This window comes from Astatotilapia calliptera, chromosome 17 (assembly GCF_900246225.1).
Source record: "Astatotilapia calliptera chromosome 17, fAstCal1.2, whole genome shotgun sequence".
NCBI classification, from domain to species: Eukaryota; Metazoa; Chordata; class Actinopteri; order Cichliformes; family Cichlidae; genus Astatotilapia; species Astatotilapia calliptera.
The window spans coordinates 9,373,763-9,394,695 of record NC_039318.1 but is presented as its reverse complement, the minus strand read 5'-3'; the positions used below and the strand labels follow the sequence as shown (position 1 = coordinate 9,394,695).

Genomic DNA, 20,933 nt, shown 5'->3' with positions numbered 1-20,933 from the left:
AAAAGGTTTTTATGACTGAAAAAACATCAGCCAAGTCATGTTTTTATACAGATCATTTGATAACTCTTTAAATCAGATAGTTAGTATTCAAAATTCAGTTGCTGGGCAACCTTTATTAAATCATAAAATTCTCAGGCTAAGCCAAGTGAGGCATATAGGTTGTGAATTTGTGTTAGAAGATTTATGCAAGATAGATTTCACTCAGAAAACACGTAGTCGCTGAAAACAGACTCAGTCAGCATTTATTAGCTTTTATTGAAATGACCACATACAGCACTGGTACTTCACTGGTCTAAGTCTTTATTCTGCTCTTCAATTATTGACACATTGGTGTACTCGTGTTTATCTAGTCTTGTACATAAAAGCATTATTGGCAAGTCGGCAAATGTATCACACCATGTTCACACTTCTGACGCATTCCCAGTGTCCCAACCGGTCTTCCTCTGGTACACGTAAACTCGATTTCATCATCATGTTCTGAATACAGTTTATCATCTCTTGAAAATCTGAACCGAATATTATGTCTGTTCATGTCGTCTCTATTCACAGTGCAGGCTTCTGTAAGACATAAAAGATAAACAGTCTTTTAATGTTAGTAAAATACATGAATGTACAGAATATTGTGTTCTGTAAAGGACTCTGTGGCTACAAATAAAATTGATTTTCTCCTGCCTAATTCTAAATTGTGGTCAAACGCTGGAATGGTACACAGATGATCTACTGTTGCTGTTGCTCTTGTGGGGTGATTACATTCACTGTTAATTTTATGTAATATTTCTGTGACTATTTTACATGCTGAAGTCCTGTCCATCCCAGCCTGACTCCTCTCAGCCTCACTACAGTACTAGACACTTTAATACCCACCTGCACAATGTACATTTTTCAGATGTTTCAATTTGAAATTTCCAGATTGTCTTATTTTATTTAATTCACTTTTATGGTTATATGTATATATGTTCTCTCTTTTTGCATGTACATAATGTTCTCTCTCTCTTTTTGCACAGTCGAGGAGCGTGTCAGGATATATTTCACTGCGTGGTGTGCTCGTATAACTATGCGTGTGACAAGGGCTCTGTACTATAATTCAACTTCATCATGTCTATTTTATAATATCACCTGAAGTCAACAGGAAAAAAATTAAAGAAGGTCTTACTGGAGCTCATCATGGAAAAACATAAAAAATGTTTGTCAGTAAACTTCAGACCCTACTATCCACACAGTGAGAAATGATTTTGTACCTGTTGATTTCTTATGTCAAACACAACATGCTCCAAAAAATCTATCACAGTGTTTTAAATGCGTGCGGTGTACACCACCACAGTGGACTTTAAACTGAACATTTAAGATGTTTATTGAAGGGCTTCAACAAAGTAATGCATTCGCTGTTTGTGAGTAACATATTTAATTTCATATTTTATACATAGTTTCTCATCTTGAGAGGCTCACAAGCAGTCGTGTATATTTGTGTATATATGGGTCACACCTCTGGAATTAAACAAAATTAAAAAACAGAAACCAAAATGACTTTTTACGTTTCTCTTCACAGAATGAAATATAAAGAAAACTTTTACTTACGGAGGCATCTAATCTCTCCAGTCCATTCACCATCATTACATGTTTTGAACGGTCCACCCTTCATGACGTAATAACGCTGACAGATATATTCAACCTTTTCATTATGTTGGTACAGCTGTTTAGTACTCCTTTTGGTGTCTCCATCTGAAAGAGGTGGTGGCCTCCCACAACCCTGGGCACCTGCAAAAGTGTGAGCAATGGAGAAAAAAAAAGTTTAGACAACATTTAGTCACAATAATTTTTTAGTCACGTTTTTATGTTCATATACCATCACATATTATTTTACATTTCAGGTGAAGTTTTCATCATGCAATCCGAGTGCAGATCACAGCCTTTAAGACTGCTTTGTCATCCTATATATGTAGTTCTGTTATGCTTAGAAAGCGGTCAGCACTCTTTGTAACTAATGATAAACTGTGTTGTACTGGTATCAAACTCATGTTGCTGTTGAAATGATCTGCTTCTTTGATATATTCATCTACTGCCCTCTCCCACATCTTACAGATCCTATCCTTTTAATTGTTTTAATCATTTTATTGTGAAAAAACAATTTTTCTTTTTTTAAAGTTCAAACTCTTCTGTGGTTCGTGTGTGCTCATCAGGTTCTCACATTTCCTCTGACATGTCCATAGCATGTTGTATTTCCCTGTTCCTCCATGTAACCCATGTTAACTGGTGATGAAATGTGTGATGTCTGTGGCAATGATAGAGGGCCACTTAAAAACACTGAAATCGTGAAAAGGCAAACCTGACATTAAATCTCTCAAAGTGTGACTTGCAAAGACTGCAATAGTGTATCTAGGAGAAGTAGTGGGTGGTGAACAAGTGAAACCCATCCACTTAAGAACTGAAGCCATTGTGATGTTCTCAGAGCTGCAGCACAGTTTGGGGATGGTGGGTTATTACAGAGGTTTCTAAAAAAACGAATTCTTCTTGTTCGTATTAATATTATTATTTAATGATATAACTGCAACTAACCCTGAAGTCTACATTGTGGTGTGTTCAGGTATAATCTTAAATGCACCACATTTCAAACAGTTTTGAGCTACTGTCTGTGTTAGTGAAAACAACTTTTCAGCGTCACACTTAACCAACTTCTCAGATTTAATAAACTTGTCAAACTGGTTCCAGCGGCCCTCCACTGGCTGTTTGTTTACTTAGAACATATTTAAAAACTTTGTGTGCAACAAAAGGGAAATGTAACTCACGACGGCATCTCATCTCTCCAACCCAATCACCATCGACACAGGTTTTGAACGGCCCACCCTCCATGCCGTAGTCTCTGTCACACACATATTCGACCTTTTCATTGTGTCTGTACGTGTTTCTAGTCCATGTTTTGGTCCGTCCACCTGAAAGATGTGGTGGCGTCCTACATTGCTGGGCAGCTAAAAATTGTGGGCAATAACAGAGGAAAAACCAACATTAGATAATATTTTGTCACAATAATCACATTTTCACTCTGACCTGCTGTCATGCATCATTTTTCATTTGAAGTGAAATATTTGTCATACACCCTGTGCATCACTCTCCTTTACCTTAACACTGTGTGGCCATGTGTGACAAAGAATTAACCAGAAACAATGTTCACACAAACTAATTAGCACAAGAGCAGATCAGGCAGAGGACATTTTACTGATAACCTGAAATGTGTTTTTGCCTCAAAACAAACTATTAATTTCTGGTTTAAAGTGTGTGTAACTTACACTCATTCACACGACACCCCAAGAAATACCAAAAACAGCAATAGCAATCTTTTTCCATCCTTTGTACTGATAAACAGTAAGATCACAAGAGGACAAGTGTTGTACCTTCACATGTGGGAAGAGGATTGCTCCACTGTCCATTTTCCAAACATTCAAGCGTTGCATTCCCTTTGATGATGTGATTACTGTTTTCACAAGCAAATGTTAAATGTTGTCCTTTTTTCATTTGATCGTCTGTTACATCTGTGGTGATTGTTAGACCTGCTGGTGTTTCAGGGACTCTACATTTCTCTGTTTTGAAAAAGAGAATCTGTTTTATTGTGAGGTTTACATTATAAACATGAAACCAAATCAGATTCAAAGTAATAAGACACTTTCTCACTACATTTTCAAACTAAGCAAGTTTTCCCTTTAAATATTTATTATTAATAGGCATTCAGTTTCTCATTGCTGTAATTAAGAAGTAATAAATGTCCAGTCTTTTATGAAGTCAGAAAAGAATGGCAATTCTTTTAAAAGTGATTAAAGGGAAGAATAATTGTCTAAACCTACAAACTGCACAACATGGGGGTGTTTGTATGAAAACTGCATTTTTTTTTTATGTCTCCTTACCTTCACATTCTATTGCTTTAGCCCACTTGCCATGTTGGCACGTTGCAGTGCCAATAATTCCTGCTCTATTCTTACACTGATATTCAATGATCTCTCCAGTCATGTATTTCTTTTTCTCTGCTCTGAAGTCCAGAGACTCATCCATAAGCTGGTCACAGTACACTGAAAATACATAATAGTATTGTCAATATTATATACATTGTTACATACATTATTGATTTGACCAATAGTGCTGAAAATGAAGATAACGGCAGGTGTGTAAACCGAGGTACACATGCAGACTGTTCTAAGGCAAAAAAACAAAAACCAAACTAAAACAGTATATTTAAGGTTAGTTAAAGATTGTGCCTTTGGTACAATGTTGGGTTATATTATTTCCATTGTTTCGTCCCTTGTCAATGGAAAATTGTATTTAGTAGTCAGTATAATCTTTTAGTGATATAAGTTTGCATATGGTAGAATACTGCATGTAGTTATTTGTATTAGGAAATATTCAACCATGTATACTTAGAGGCATATAATTAATTGTGTGTGATCTCTAACAAGCTGCAGGCTTGGGGTGCATCCCAGGAATGCACCCCCACGTCTGGGAGCATGAGAGCTCATACCTTGTTTTATTGTTTTACGGCAGGATTAACGTAGCTATGTCTGTTTTAGTTTAAGTGCTTCTTTACATATAGATGAACTGCTGGACTTCCTCACCATGTTATCTAGGGTGGGGGAGACTACCCCCTTTCCTGATCAAGGATGTACCTTTTGTGCTCTCATGACCCTTTGATCAGCAGGACACCAAAGGACTACAGTCTTTCTCTACCCTTAATGAAGGGTGGGGAAAGAAAGATGAATAAAGATGAAATATGTCAGCAGGCAGAATGACAGACAGCAGTGTTTTTAACAGTTTTAAAGCTTATTCACAGCAATATTTTATTTTTATATACGTACGTATACACTGAATATTGAGCTCCTTCCATTCCCCAGCTGTGCATTTAAGTGTGGCGTTCCCCTCTATTGTGTACTTATCACGACACTGATAAGTTACTTCAGAGCCAGATGGGTATTGCTTCCGATAACAAGTTGTAATAACAGCATTTTCAACTTTGGGTGGAGGGCTGCAGTTATCATGATTAGCTGTAAGACATCACAACATGTACACTATTAATTTACACTCTGTAATCTTTTCATAAAAACATGCATCAAAATAATGGTTGAGGTGACTCACATTTACAGATATCATCAAGTGATCCATTTAAATCCCATCGTCCGTCACGACAGGTTAATTCCTCAATCTTAGCAGAGTATCCTTCATTGCAATCAATGAACATCATTTCTTGGGTCTGTCCGTGTTGTTCAGTATTCCCTAGTATTCCTTCCCCATTAGGAATCTCAGGAGCTTCTCGACACTTTTGTTCCTCTAAGGTGGATATGATTACAAACAATCAGGCAAAATATTACAGATGGATGAAATCCATTTCCATATTTAAAAATGTGATCAGAATAAGCAGTGGAAGAAACTCTGTATGAATGCACTTATTGTAAGATATTACAGAAAATATTTTCACACCAGTTTTCTTAAACATAACTGCAGATAAAACTCAAATGTTAAAAAGATGTTTAAAACAGATTTCAAAACTTATATTTTTCTACCTAAACATCTTATACTCCCCATCTTGACATTGGTATTGAACAAGTCACTGTGTTTGCTTCAAGCTAATAACAGAAGATACTTTAATTAGAAACTTTAATTACCAATACAGCTTTCAACTCCAGACCAAACACCGTGCACACATGTGGCTTCACCCCACCAGCCTTTGCTGAGAGGTTTGTAACCATCCTCACACCTGAAGTAAAGTTTGTCACCATGTTGCCAAACTTTAAGTCTGCGGTCAAAACTCGTTGTTGGACATCCTGTTATAGCTATCAGAAAGACAGATATTACATTTAGATATTATCAAAGAGCAGTCAGAATACATTCTTGTGTTATTAGTAGTGATTCATAGATAACATTATTCAACTATCTTTGGACTAGGCTTAAATATCCTTAATACTACTGAATAGACTGTGTAATGTCTGTTATTAAGTGACTAGCATTGAATCCTGCTGACTTTGGCAAACCTCCATTTCGTGTGCAGACTCAGGGAAGCAGAGGGAGCTCTTTGATAAGAGTAACATGCATTGCTTCACAAAAGAAAAATGTTTGTGGAGCTCATCAAGGAATCTAAAGACAAAGATAGACTAAAGATAGACTTCTGTCAGAGGGCCCGGTGGCGCCAGTGTCCAGCAGCCTCGCCTCTGTCAGTGCGCCCCAGGGTGGCTGTGGCTACAATGTAGGTTGCAATCACCAGTGTGTGAATGTGTGTGTGAATGGGTGGATGACTGAATGTGTAAAGTGCTTTGGTGTCCTTACGGACTAGTAAAGCGCTATACAAATACAGATCATTTACCATTCTGTAAAACCAGATGCTTTTCTGCAAGTTCCCCGATTTGAGAGAATTCATGTTGACTGAACTTTCATATTAGCTTCACTTTTCAGTCCTGAAAGCAATGCTCACCTTTTATATACAGTTTATACATTTGTCTTTTGTCATCAGTTGTTTACAACATTTATATTTGTCATGAAAAACAGTAGTCCTTGAATAACTGAATAAATGTATCCTTTTAAGTTTATTGCATTTTCTTACCTGTACATTCATTAGACCTATCCCAGCCATCTTCTTTACAGGTTAGAGTGAAACTTCCTTCATAACCTCTCTTGCAGTTATACTGGACATGATCGTTGTACCTGTATTCAGCCTGAATTTTTCCAGTAATATCTGCATTATTAAACTGTTGGCTCCTGCATTTTATCTCTGAAAGGAACAAAACCACATTTATTAAGCTTCTGCATTTACTTTGATTCAGATAATTTTGTCATGTAAAACATTCAGATACTTTCATATAATCTTTTAAGTAAAAGCAGCAGCTCCCCAGTGTAAATGTGATTCCATTTAACAGTTCTGTATTTTATATTTGAATATGTTCAGTCAAAGGACAAGAAAAGTGTTCAGTTGTGGATTCAACATCCAGCTGAAAGTTGTTGTGGCAGTAGAAATGTTTCTTGCAGTCTGTACAGAAAATAGTATCCAGTGAGTATTTGTACACTCTTTCGGTTAGTGCTTGGTTAGTACACAAATAAACAAAAAAATGAATGTTATTACCATTTTCTCTCACTATGAACTATCACACAGAGTCTCTAAAATTTATATTGCTGGTTCGTAAGATTTTACTCTATGACTGAATGATCCTTTGAGGCTTCTGTTTGACCAAAGACACTCTGCAGTTCTCTCCTGTTTTCTCAAATATGGACTAATATTAAAGAAATTAAAAAGATCCTGTCAGAATTAGAAGAAAAGTGAACTAAACTCCACCATACCTTCACAAAGTGGATTTGGTTCCCATCCATCTCTGGTGCATGTGGCCCGAGTGACGCCATCTTTCCTCTTGTATCCTGATATACATGTGTACCTGACAGTATCACCCAATTTCTTTGTCTCATCACGCCAAGACGCATCCCAGCGGGACAAAAGTCTATCTTGTGGACGGATACATGTAACCTCTGTAAAGAAAGAAAGACTGGATAATCTTCAAAAAATTGTTCATCATCCTCATGGCTGATTGAACTACATGAAAGCAAAGAACAGTGAGCTTAGAATATGTGTCTAAAGCTTTTGTAGTTTTATACCTTGACATACTGGTCTGACAGACCACTGTCCATCCTCATTGCAAGTAGTCTCAACTGAGCGCGTGCGGGTTCTCCCAATCCAGGATCTCTCCTCACATGTAACTGTTACCGTTTCACCAGGTGAAAACCTACTTCTATGAGCAGGTTCATATGTGGTTCCTTGGAGTGGTGGCAGTGTCAGCTCACATTTTATTTCTGCATATGATGGGAAATGCAGCACATGAGTTAGTGTGTTGTACCAAGACAGAGCAATACCATAACATCCAAACATCCAGCTCCAGATCTCACTAGTCAGTGGCATTTAATGTATAAACTGTATGTAATTTATGTTTACCTTCACATTCAGGTGTGGGGATCCACTCTGCTCTGTCTCCTGTCTTTGTGCACCTTGAAGGTAATTCTTGAGCACGTTTATGTTGAAGATTGCATTCAAAGTTTAGGATTTCACGTTCATTGTACTCTTTGATATCTCCAAGTACAAAACCATTTTCAATCCTCGGTGGTTCACATTTTACAACTGTTGAAGGATAAAGTCAGAGTCAGGAATAAAACTACAGCAACTGCTCATAGAAAGGTACATAAAAGGTAACTGCTGATTAACCTGTTGTGAAAGGAAGCTTTTTTGATGAAGTAGAAAAGTGAAAGTGATCAAACAAGCAAAGCAGCTGCAATGTTTTTCTCATTAATTACAATTGTAGGCCAATTTTATGATGTTGTTCGTGTTTTTTTGTTTTAGTTTGAAGCTGATATTTTTGGACTTACTATGTCCATAGCAGTGGTGCCTTTATTTTAACCAAATAGGCAAATATTCCCCCAAACTATCTAAACTTAAGTACAAAAATTGTTTTGTTTTTTTGCCCTAAATGTATTCTGTTTTCATTTTCTATTCCTGTACCTTTAGTACAAATAAACTAATTTTGTATGCAAGTGATAATTATTTAATTCTAAATTTTGACCTAAATAAAATACAGCATTACACATGGCACATACATTTGTGTGACACATTTAACACCATTTTAGTTATAAAATAGTGTTAAATATGTCACAACTATTACGAAACTAATTGTTTCATAATAGCTCAAAATTGAATATACAATATAGAGTTGCTCCTCTATTCTCTTTTAGGGGGTTGGTGATTTGGGTGTTACTACCTAATTACTCGAGAACAAAGTAATAGTAACAATAGTAAGCCAGCTTCACTTTACCTTCACATGTTGGATTGCCGTCCTCCAAACCTTTCCAGTCTCCATTTTCATCACAATAAATTTCTCTTGCCCCTTTCATAATGTAATTGCTGGACTTGCAGCTAAATCGAACTACATTGCCGTAGGTAGCTTCTTCTGCATCTCCCATCACGTTCACATTGTTGGGAACATTAATTGATGGACACTGCTGAGCTGGAGTGAAAAACATTAGGAAAAAACCCCTCAAAGTCAGACAAAAACATAAACACAGGTTGCTATTTCTTTCTACGTGTATATTACTGATTGCATAATTTCATTTATATCAGCTCCTACCTTCACAGACGGGGATAACACCATCCCAGCCTTCTGCCATACAACGTCGGAAGTTTGTCCGACTGACCATTTGAAATCTGAATCAGGTTTATAATAGAGAATTCATGAAGATGACTAAAAGAAAAGCCAAATGTACAGATAATATGCACAGAGCATGCATAATTATTCAGATTAAGAAACACAAAACAAATAAAATCACAAGGAAAATGTGATTAAAATTATTATGATACCCTTTGTGGCAGATGTATACAACTTCTGAGCCAAAGACAAAGTCGTCCCCCTTTCTAAGTTGAAAATCGGCAAACTGGGCATCGCCAGGATGACCACATGATCTCGCTTAAAGCAAATAAGACAAAATGTGGGTAAAAGTACAACAGAGAAAAGTGGAATTTGCTGTACATTTCATAAAAGTACACTACATATTGTTCAGCATTGCAGTCTGTGATATGAATTTTCGAGCAATAACTCAAACAAGCTAATGATGTTTATGCCGCTTTGGTAAGGCAAGTTCGAGTAAGCAAAACATATGCAAATACAGCAAGACATATATGCAAGTGTTAACTGGTTATACTGGAAAAAGATGATATTCATAAGTGAATGTTAACTTACGTTGACAATTAGTGCCTCTGTGTTGCCATTTTCCCTCTACACAGAGCAGCTTGAAAAAGCCACTGTAGCCCACATTGCAGCCCACTTTCACTTGTCTCCCACCTGGGTAACTGGCCTGCATACCACTTATGTCAAAATTGCCATCGTAGAGATGATACTTTTTAAAATCTTCAAGGGTACATGCTCCTGGATTATCTGGATAGCGGTAAATAAAAATCAGCATACATGATTTTTGTGTTTATTTCAACATCAAAATATCGTGTAATTAAAATGAGAAGATCATAGAAATCACCCGAAGTACTGGGTCTTACCTTGGCTTTTCACAAAGGTCAGTGTATGCATCCACAAAAGTAGGATACAGCTTGTGGTTGTTACATGCATTTTATCTTCGCTAGCCTCATTCACCAAACAGAACTAAAGACTGGAGACTCAAAGGCTGTTGTACACTAGAGGAGCTTGGATTTCACAGGGAAAGAAGAGATTGCTCAATGATTTACAAAAGGCTGTCCTTGCCTCCAAATATGACCATACCCATACGGAAAAGAAATAGTAAAAACTTATATGTGATTACTCATGAAAGTGGCCACTTTCATGAGTAAATCATATAAGGCTTACATGATTTACTCATGAAAGTGGCCACTTTCGCATTACTTTCATACATTGTTTTAGTAAGTATCCAAAACATACAAGTTTCATTATATAATTTTTCAAGGGATCTTATATCTGTTTTCACACTTATATGCTTGTCATACAAGTTTCACACAAGACAGATACAAACTTTATAAGATTTATATATATCTTTTCCATATGGGTAGGCTCGCTGGGAAAAACCCCCAAAAACAAACAAACACTTAAACCCCCCCCACACACACACACACACACAGGAAATGATTACATATAACTACTTTCATGACACAATTGATGTTTAACATCTTCATCACCAACTTTAAGGGCATTTATTTGCAGCAAAATAATTTCATGGCCTTGTGTGGTTACCATGTTTATCGTACAGTGACAAACCAAAGAACAAACAAACTTTTACGGGAATATTCACTTTCTTTTGCTTTCCTGTTAATCATTTGCGTGAATCAATAAGGCAAACAAAGTATGTTGCATCTTGGCAAGACAAATACAAAGTGAACTGTATTTTTCATTTCAAAAGCAGATCAATACATCATTTTTTACTCACCAAACTGTGAACTGAACCTAATTTTTGTGTGCACATGAATACAATTGTTGTAACCATGAAAAAAAAAAATACACGCACACAAAAACTAGTTTTGTATGGGAGGAGAGAACTGCCAAAAAATCTGGCAAAAGAAAAAAAGAAAGGCAGCCTGACTTTGTTTTGCAAACTACTGAAACAAAATGTAGCTGTTGAGCAATATTGGATTTGCCCTCATTTCTCTCCATAGCTTCATGTTACTCACTTCTGAACGTACATTACATGTGCCACTCTACAAATGCATTTCTTGGACCATACAGTATGGCTTTGTTATGATTTTCAATAAGCAAGTGGCATCTGTGAGTCAGAAAGTAAACAAACAATTTATACAATATGTATTTTTCCATTTTTCACCAGCAGACCAACTATTATTCCCTAACATGGGAATTTTAACATTTCTGTCTGACGTTTTGCATAAAGCTGAATTTCCTCCAACACTGTGAAACTATTTCTACTGACTGAGAATCACGGGTACTGTTTGCTATGCAAACTACCTCCCTGCCTGCCCCACTGCTGACAAAGCAGAAAGAGCGAGAGCAATGTGGATTGATGGTCAAATGATTAAACCTTTTAAAGAATCTAGCTGTAAGAAGCAGATATTTTGTGTGCTCACATCAACTATTATTATCTTCAAATGTGAATAGTATGATGATGAAATGTTAACTTGTTCATTCTCCAGGTTTCTATCAGATTGAAAAAGACTGTGTTGTGGAATATACACAGCTGGAGGTCATAAAGAAAACATTCTTGTGTTTAAAATGTAATATGGAATAACATTTACAAGAAAGTTTTACAACTAACTATTATTGAAAAACATTCCTGATAAATCAATTGACGTAGGTGTGCAAAGGGTACCTTCAGCAACCATTACCCCATATCGCAATAGCACATTGTGCAAGTTTAGCATGTTAAAAGACTGACTGATCTTTAGATAAACAGTTGCTTTCATCCAGCTGCAAACTGGCTGATTTGGCTAGATGAACTTCTGGATCATTAAATGGAGCAAGAAATGACCAAATACCTAGATTTCACACCTGCAGTTTTCACTTAATAAACATTTATGCTAGGACTTTGGTCAGATTTGCATTCTTTTGGCATTAAAATGTGTTTTTGGGATTCATTAAAAAGGCACAAAAAAAAGTGACTACCCACATAGCAATCTGGTCTGGCCCAGATCTGGTATCAAGCCGGGACTGCTGGCTGACTTCTGGCATGGTAAGTGGTATGTCATCCAGATATGGGCCAGGCCTGGCATAGATGGCACTGTCTATGTAATGGCATGCCATATCAGTTTTGTTGCAGTTTGGTGTATGTGGCCCAGGCCCATAGAAAACAGGTCTAGCCCTGGGGCCCGTTCTTCGTACGTCGCTTACTACATCCAAGATCAAATGACACATCCAAGATCAAATCATCGCGCTAACCGTGAGCTCGCTAATCCGGTTCCCCGAACACACCTGCTGTTGACGATTACTACAGCTGGACGCAGGAATGTGACATCACTGGGTGTCGTAAAAGGGGCTACGCATCGATAGTAGAAACATTGATCGGCAACCCGCTGATTGGTCGGCGAAAATGTCGAAGGGGCGTGCTCGGTATTTTCCGGCAGCAGAGCAAGAACTCATGAGTGAGGGATTTCAGGAGTTTCAGAGTTTAATTAAAACGCAAGAGAACACTGCAAAGGCTGCAAAAGCAAGGAGAGAGGGCTGGCAGAAAGTTGCTGACAAATCAAACTCGTAGGTAATTTAATAATAATAATGGATTGGATTTATATAGCGCTTTCCAAGGCACCCAAAGCGCTTTACGATACCACTATTCATTCACTCCCACATTCACACACTGGTGGAGGCAGCTACGGTTGTAGCCAGGCTGCCATATCGCGCCATCGGCCCCTCTGGCCAACACCAGTAGGCGGTAGGGTAGATCTATCATATGACACTATATTGTCCAATATCATATGGCATTATATTATATTATAATATGTTATATTATATCCCCTTTCACATTAGAGCCACAACAGGACCCACAAGAACATGGGAACAAGTAAAAGTGGAATACAGGAGTATTCTACAGAATGGTAATATTTATCTCTTAGATTGCTTTGCGTCTCTTGGCAAGGTAATACTGGCCTGTAATACTCTGTTAGTTTGTTCATAACAGCAACCAAGAAAAGGGCAGAGGAAAAAAAGACAGGTGGTGGTCCTGCACCCCCTCGTCAACAAGTTGGTTAAGTAAATAATACCCTCACGGGAATATCGATATCTCTCTATGAGCACACTGTCGCGCTGAGCTAAAGGATCCTGTCTATCCTGCAATATACGCTGAATTCTGAGGACTCTCCTTATCAATCTTGCACCTTCCGCAATGGGTTGGTCGCGTATACGGACAGGACATGGCTGCGACAGGCTTCCCAAATCCACCTTCGCTTTTATAGCCGTGGTCTCTCATCTTGATTACACGAAGTAATTTACAATTACTACTCTGAAATATGAATTACATCTGTAATAATCACATACATGTAATAGAATGTTAATAGTTCATTTCCCTTTTTTAGGAAATGACCTGTATGTATCTGTGTGACATCAATAAAAGGATCAAGTGCTGCATTATCTTTAGTTACATTGATAATATTTATTTATGGTGAAACAGTGGAAAAATATCGCTGTTGCTTTCGTATAAATGAAGCGGACATACCTGCGTGGCCGCGATCTAATCCTGTTTACATAAAGTAAACCTGCTCGGGAGCAGGTTTACGCTTACGGCTCTGTTGCTATGACAGCAAGTCCCGGATGAGCTTCGGGGAACCGACTGATCCAGGATCACGCGAAATCGTCAACAATCTAATCCGGCTAACCTACTTAGCGAGGTACGAAGAACGGGCCCCTGATCTGGAATCAAGCTGGCACTTCTGACTAGGTTTGACAGGTTTGTGAGTGTACACTCTATCCAATACCTAGTGACGGTTTACACATCTTTGCCTGTAGGTGCTGTAGCTCAGCAGGTAGCGCAAGTCAGCTACTGATCAGAAGATTAGTGGTTCAATCCCTAGTTCATCCAGTCTGCATGTCAAGAGTGAGAATGTGTATGAATGTAGCTAGAAAGCACTCAGTTTAGAGAAACTGTGTGAATGTGGCATGTTGTACAGAGCGCTTTGAGTAACCTGGAAGAGTAGAAAAGCACTATATAAGAATCAGTGTCTGAACAGTTCGGTCATGTTACTTTTGCACTATTATGTCCTGGTGCATGTTGTTATTACATGACTTGATTAACCCTTTAAGACCTACCATAGAACCAAGTCCGCCAGAGCTTATATTATATTTTTACATGTTGTAGTGCCATTTTTGGGAGCATTTCAAGTTGATATACATCAATACATCCATTATATCCCAAATTTTAATAATATATATGCATTAAGTGCATAGTAATTACATAAATTGCAAAAAAGTGCAATAAACTACAAAAAAATTGAAAATCTTTTTTTTTTTTTAACATATATTTCTAGTTAGAGAAATTTAAGAGGCTTATCCCTCAAAACTGTAAATACAAAAAAGTTGCACAAAATAGTTTCCCCACCAAAGGAAATTTATTTTAAGTGTCTTCATAGTTTTATTTTTGAGATACACCAATTTTCATATACTGCAGGAAAAACGAAAAAAGATATTATAGTGCAAATTTGCAAAAAAACAGCATATGCATCAAAATAAACTATTTCCAGCAGTGCAATATGAGTCCTAAGCATCCCAGAAACGACACAGAAAGTCATAAAGTCAAACATAACTTTTAAGAACACAAGTATAGACTCATAAGGCCACGATGGTAAAAAACTACATTTCCGCAAAATGACGTCACTTCCGGTTTCGGGCAGGTCATGCCGGACATGTGATAGTTCGCGCTGATGGACGTAGGAAGTGTTACAAACAGCTGATCGGATCGGCAAAGCGTGTTTCTGGAATATTATGTTTTTGCTGCTGCAAGTGCTTTTTATGCAGTTTTTGCAAAGCTATATGTGGAAGGAAACCGTGACCTAGGACAAGCTGATGGCATAAGATGTAAGTACAACTCCTCTGGTTTCATATGCAAAAAAAATTATTGCGCTAGCTTAGGTGGTTGCAGAGCTACCGGGATTTAAAAATAGTTACGCAAAATGGAGCGTGTCCGCTCCAACCGGCTTTAAAGGGTTAACCTACAGAGTGCATTACAGTAGAGTGCTCTGTTTTTGGCAGCAGTACAGTCTTGCAAGCATAAAGAACCACTGTTGAACCAAGAGGCTCATTTAATGCTGTTTTTTTGCAAATTTGCATTATAATATTTATTTTCATTTTTGCTGCAGTATGTGAAAATTGGTGTATTTCAAAAATAAAACTATGAAGACACTTAAAATAAATTTCCTGTGGTGGGAAACTATTTTCTGCAGCTTTTTTGTATTTACAGTTTTGAGGGATAAGCCTCTTAAATTTCTCTAACTACAAATATATGTAAAAAAAAAATCAAAAACGATTTTCAAGTTTTTTGTAGTTTATTGCACTTTTTTGCAATTTATGTAATTACTATGCACTTAATGCATATATATTATTAAAATTTGGGCTATAATGGTTGTATTGATGTATATCAACTTGAAATGCTCCCAAAAATGGCACTACAGCATGTAAAAATATAATATAAGCTCTGGCGGACTTGGTTCTATGGTAGGTCTTAAAGGGTTAAACAGCTCATACTGAGACATACAGTGGGGCAAAAAAGTATTTAGTCAGCCACCGATTGTGCAAGTTCCCCCACCTAAAATGATGACAGAGGTCAGTAATTTGCACCAGAGGTACACTTCAACTGTGAGAGACAGAATGTGAAAAAAAAATCCATGAATCCACATGGTAGGATTTGTAAAGAATTTATTCGTAAATCAGGGTGGAAAATAAGTATTTGGTCAATAACAAAAATACAACTCAATACTTTGTAACATAACCTTTGTTGGCAATAACAGAGGTCAAACGTTTACTATAGGTCTTTACCAGGTTTGCACACACAGTAGCTGGTATTTTGGCCCATTCCTCCATGCAGATCTTCTCGAGAGCAGTGATGTTTTGGGGCTGTCGCCGAGCAACACGGACTTTCAACTCCCGCCACAGATTTTCTATGGGGTTGAGGTCTGGAGACTGGCTAGGCCACTCCAGGACTTTCAAATGCTTCTTACGGAGCCACTCCTTTGTTGCCCGGGCGGTGTGTTTTGGATCATTGTCATGTTGGAAGACCCAGCCTCGTTTCATCTTCAAAGTTCTCACTGATGGAAGGAGGTTTTGGCTCAAAATCTCACGATACACGGCCCCATTCATTCTGTCCTTAACATGGATCAGTCGTCCTGTCCCCTTGGCAGAAAAACAGCCCCATAGCATGTTTCCACCCCCATGCTTCACAGTAGGTATGGTGTTCTTGGGATGCAACTCAGTATTCTTCTTCCTCCAAACACGACGAGTTGAGTTTATACCAAAAAGTTCTACTTTGGTTTCATCTGACCACATGACATTCTCCCAATCCTCTGCTGTATCATCCATGTGCTCTCTGGCAAACTTCAGACGGGCCTGGACATGCACTGGCTTCAGCAGCGGAACACGTCTGGCACTGCGGGATTTGATTCCCTGCCGTTGTAGTGTGTTACTGATGGTGACCTTTGTTACTTTGGTCCCAGCTCTCTGCAGGTCATTCACCAGGTCCCCCCATGTGGTTCTGGGATCTTTGCTCACCGTTCTCATGATCATTTTGACCCCACGGGATGAGATCTTGCGTGGAGCCCCAGATCGAGGGAGATTATCAGTGGTCTTGTATGTCTTCCATTTTCTGATGATTGCTCCCACAGTTGATTTTTTCACACCAAGCTGCTTGCCTATTGTAGATTCACTCTTCCCAGTCTGGTGCAGGTCTACAATACTTTTCCTGGTGTCCTTCGAAAGCTCTTTGGTCTTGGCCATGGCGGAGTTTGGAGTCTGACTGTTTGAGGCTGTGGACAGGTGTCTTTTATACAGATGATGAGTTCAAACAAGTGCCATTCATACAGGTAATGAGTGGGGGACAGAAAAGCTTCTTACAGAAGACGTTACAGGTCTGTGAGAGCCAGAGATTTTCCTTGTTTGAGGTGACCAAATACTTATTTTCCACCCTAATTTACGAATAAATTCTTTACAAATCCTACCATGTGAATTCATGGATTTTTTTTTCACATTCTGTCTCTCACAGTTGAAGTGTACCTCTGGTGCAAATTACTGACCTCTGTCATCATTTTAAGTGGGGGAACTTGCACAATCGGTGGCTGACTAAATACTTTTTTGCCCCACTGTAAATACCCATTCATACATAATGAACTTCTTTTCAATAAGTATCACTGAATACACATTCTCTTGTCACTAAAGCTCAGTTCCAGGCATTTGGTGTATGTGAAATTAATGACAGAGATAACTCAGCAAAGTACATGAAGGGCTGGGGTACCTGGCAGTGTCATTCCTTCTTATTTATGTGTACACTTGGGGTTATCTCTACAAATGAATGCCTAACAGTTCTGTCGCCTAACCAGAACCCTGCCTGTCAATATTCAAGTCATCACCCTCCTCTCATACACTGGCTCAAATAAAGCTAGTGCAAGTTAAGCTATTATAACTGCAATAGAAACTTAGAATGTTCTGAATGAGTAGTAATGAGGGGACCGACTCATGGCGGGGGTTAACTACCAAAAGGAAGTTACCTCCCACCCAAAAACAAACAAAAAACTGACCACTGTCCACAGAGAGCCTGGGTCACCTATAGCTCTCAGCCTTGCATGATGGACAGCCAGCAGGCCCTGATCACATAACCCTTATGGGGTTTATAGTTTATAGTTTTATATTATTTATTTAGTATTTATAGTTCTTGGTTTCTTTCTAGTCCTTGTGTGTTACCCAGTAGCTCGATAGCTAGCCAGCTCACTAGAGCCAGAGAGAACAGTGAACTCCTGGCACATCGTTTTCAAACCCCCAGCAGTCTTTTACTACTCAGGTAAACATGAAATATTAGTCACTTAGATAGGTTAAAAATGTTATTGTTTGGGTTTTTTCAGTGTTTTATTTGTTTGTGACTAAATCGGTTTGGCTGAGACTACCTCTGAATAGATGTCAAACAGAAAAATGATTAAACAGAAGTGTGAGATGGTCAGTCTGAAGACTAGACTGTCCAATTTCACAGCAGCTCACTTCCGGCCTACCCGGCCTTCAAAAGACCTTTGCCCACGTAGACCGTGAAGGCCGGGTCCTCAGGAGGATCCAGCCTCTGAATTTGGACACAGCTATAGTGTTTGTTTCCTTCTGTCCTTTTCTATATTCCTCATGTTCTTTAGTTTAGCCTTACCCAGTCTACGTTTTATTAGTGTTTTAAATTCTCCCCTTCGTTGTTGACTTGTAGTGTTTTTGTTCAGCCAATAATAAAGGCTTGTCTTTTGTTAATGTCCACCTCATTCCCGTGTGTCTGCATTCGGGCCCTCTTCCTCTCATCTCGACACGGTTTGCCTAGCTAACAATGACCGTTTTAAACTTACATGTTAGTGTATCTTAAATTGTTTACAAGATTGCAGTCTTACACTTTCAAAACCATGCAGTCCTGATGTGATGTAGGCAATTCTGAATAATTTTTTTTTTAAATTTGTTGACCTTGTGATGCAATTTGACTCTTGTATGAATTTCAGCTAGACTTAACCAAAGACTTTACAGTAACTATTGTATCTTGACACATTTCCCCCCCTATTTTTAAAACCATTTAAAATAACTTTCATGAATAGCAGACATTAAAGCACTACCCACATTTTTTATCCATTTAATGTTTAATTAAATGGATAAAATGAATGAATGTTATTAATTTCTTTAAAAGTCCCGTTTCCTAAAGTGACTGGTTTACAGTGTTTGTGTTGGGAAGATGCCGGATAACCGAGGGGAGACTTGGTGTCTAATCTCATAATTTTATTGTTTGTAACTGTTCACAGTATTTTTGATGTATAAACATATATGTATATTAACACATTTGTGTCCTGTTCAGATTTGTGCAGAGTGGTTTATGAAATTTCCCACTCGTGGGACTAATAAAGGTATCTTATCTTATCTTATCTTATCTCAACAAAACAGAACAACAACAGTAGTAAATAAGGAATATTGAATCTATTCTTACTACATACATGCCTGTACACTCATAAACAGCTGATTCAGAAGTTGCTCAGCAGTGCCCTCTTGAGGTACTGCATAGGTGTTGCTAAATGAGAGGACATTAAAAATGGGCAACTGTTTCATGTGTAACAAAAAGCATTCTGAGAGCTCCACCAATAGTAAGCATTTTGTATATATTCATTTTGTTTCTTGTGCTCTTTTTAAACTTCAAGAAGTTTGCAGTGCAGTAGAAACAAGTGAAAAGTGCAGGTTTTTGTTATTTGCCCCATTGAAACCCATTTTAATATACTAGATATAATTTTCAGTGCAATTATTACTTGTTTTTATTGTGGCTATAGTAGATGTGTATGTAACACAGTAAGGGGAATTGTTGAAAAGAATATATCAATGGGCCAATAGACTCGACTATAGGAGCACAGGGGTGTGTTCAAATGAGACACAGAGACAAGAATGTAACTCAAAAGAACCAGCCAACTTTAGTGACATAAACCATAAGGTTGACAAGCACAGGTTAAAGACACTTTACAATGGTAGAAAGGAAACTTACAAAAATTAAAAGAAAAGTAAAACACAAACTACTAAAGCAATGACTTGGCCAAGTGTTATTTTTGGTTTTCAATGTTTGGGTTTCAATGCTCGGGTGCACCCTAGTAACCTGACTCCTTAACTCTTATAGAAACAGATTACACAAATCCAATGTACATTCAAATGAAAATTTCACACTCTTTTCACATGTGGAGAATGCTCTACACAACAGCTCATTATTTAAAGTCCCAAATAAAAAATGTCCAAGGGGTAAAGTCCAAAAAATTCCCAGGGTGTGAAAGAAAATAGGGATGAAAGAATGTCAGTCAGTGGTCTTATGTATAACCAGCTGTGCGTGAAAGTGTGAGTGATACAGTCCTACCACACCGCAAGGTGCAGCAGATCATCAAGTGGAAAAGAAGCGAATCTCAGTCTCTCTAAGTCCAGGTGGGAAGGCTCGCCATCTATTTCACTGGAGGAATCCTATTTCACTGGAGGAATCCACCTCAGGAACAATTCAGCATACAAAAAAAAACCTGACCTGTCAACAGACAGGGTCAGAAGAGCAATTCAAATATTAATTATGCTGTTCTAGCTATAATTCACAACTTAGGATTTTGTTTAAATCACATTCAACATAAATTTGCAATAAAAATACTCAATTTTGCAAAAATAAAACATCTCTCTTACATAAACTAGGCATTAAACCAAGTAAAGTCAGTGCATATGCATATATGTCGCATATGCGGCAAGTATTAATCAAACAATTGAGATTAATTCAGTTTCTCAACGATAAAATGTGAAACAGACATGAACTAACTGAGACATACAACATGTGCTCACCGATCTCAGCGCATCACGGCCGAAGACAATGGCATAGTGTCTCTCGGTCGGAAAATGCAGGGCTCTAAATAACGTAACAGGACATGTTTTCTCTTTAATAACCGTAATACGACATGAAGGAAAAATAAACATAAGTTGCGCTTCAAGTGTTACCTTGCTTCTGGAAGCAGATTGAGATGAACTTCCAGGCAGTTGATAGCAACCAGAGCTAACAAAGGCTAACAGTTTACCTCCACGTGGTACTTTCTAAAGTCACCAGAAAAATGCAGCATTTGCCTGTTTACTCACTGCGGCTACTTCTAACATGAAAGTTAGCTGATAACCAGTGAACTTATGTGCAACACAGTTGGTTGCAACTTATATCTAATACTTTTTTCCAGCTCAAAAGCTTCAGTCTCTCTTTTCTCCTGCCAGCACGCGACTACCTCCACACAT

The 20,933-nt window shown here is 38.0% G+C and overlaps 1 protein-coding gene and 1 long non-coding RNA gene across 2 annotated transcripts; both read right to left on the bottom strand.

Annotated features, from left to right (window-relative positions):
- Positions 1-220: 220 nt before the first annotated feature.
- cfh (complement factor H) lies at positions 221-10,199 on the bottom strand. The gene is made up of 17 exons (XM_026148080.1): positions 10,049-10,199; positions 9,738-9,932; positions 9,359-9,464; positions 9,129-9,205; positions 8,817-9,008; positions 7,946-8,128; positions 7,612-7,806; positions 7,303-7,485; positions 6,572-6,739; positions 5,640-5,807; positions 5,113-5,304; positions 4,836-5,021; positions 3,894-4,055; positions 3,387-3,572; positions 2,784-2,963; positions 1,576-1,755; positions 221-558 (listed from the first exon to the last, which is right to left on the bottom strand). The coding sequence occupies exons 1-17, from the start codon at positions 10,116-10,118 to the stop codon at positions 368-370; spliced, it is 2,814 nt and encodes a 937-aa protein (XP_026003865.1). The 5' UTR covers positions 10,119-10,199; the 3' UTR covers positions 221-367.
- Positions 10,200-19,583: 9,384 nt separating this feature from the next.
- Positions 19,584-20,645, bottom strand: LOC113009215 (uncharacterized). Its single transcript, XR_003270134.1, has 2 exons — positions 20,499-20,645; positions 19,584-20,196 (listed from the first exon to the last, which is right to left on the bottom strand). It is a non-coding gene; the product is annotated as an uncharacterized LOC113009215 (long non-coding RNA).
- Positions 20,646-20,933: the final 288 nt, after the last annotated feature.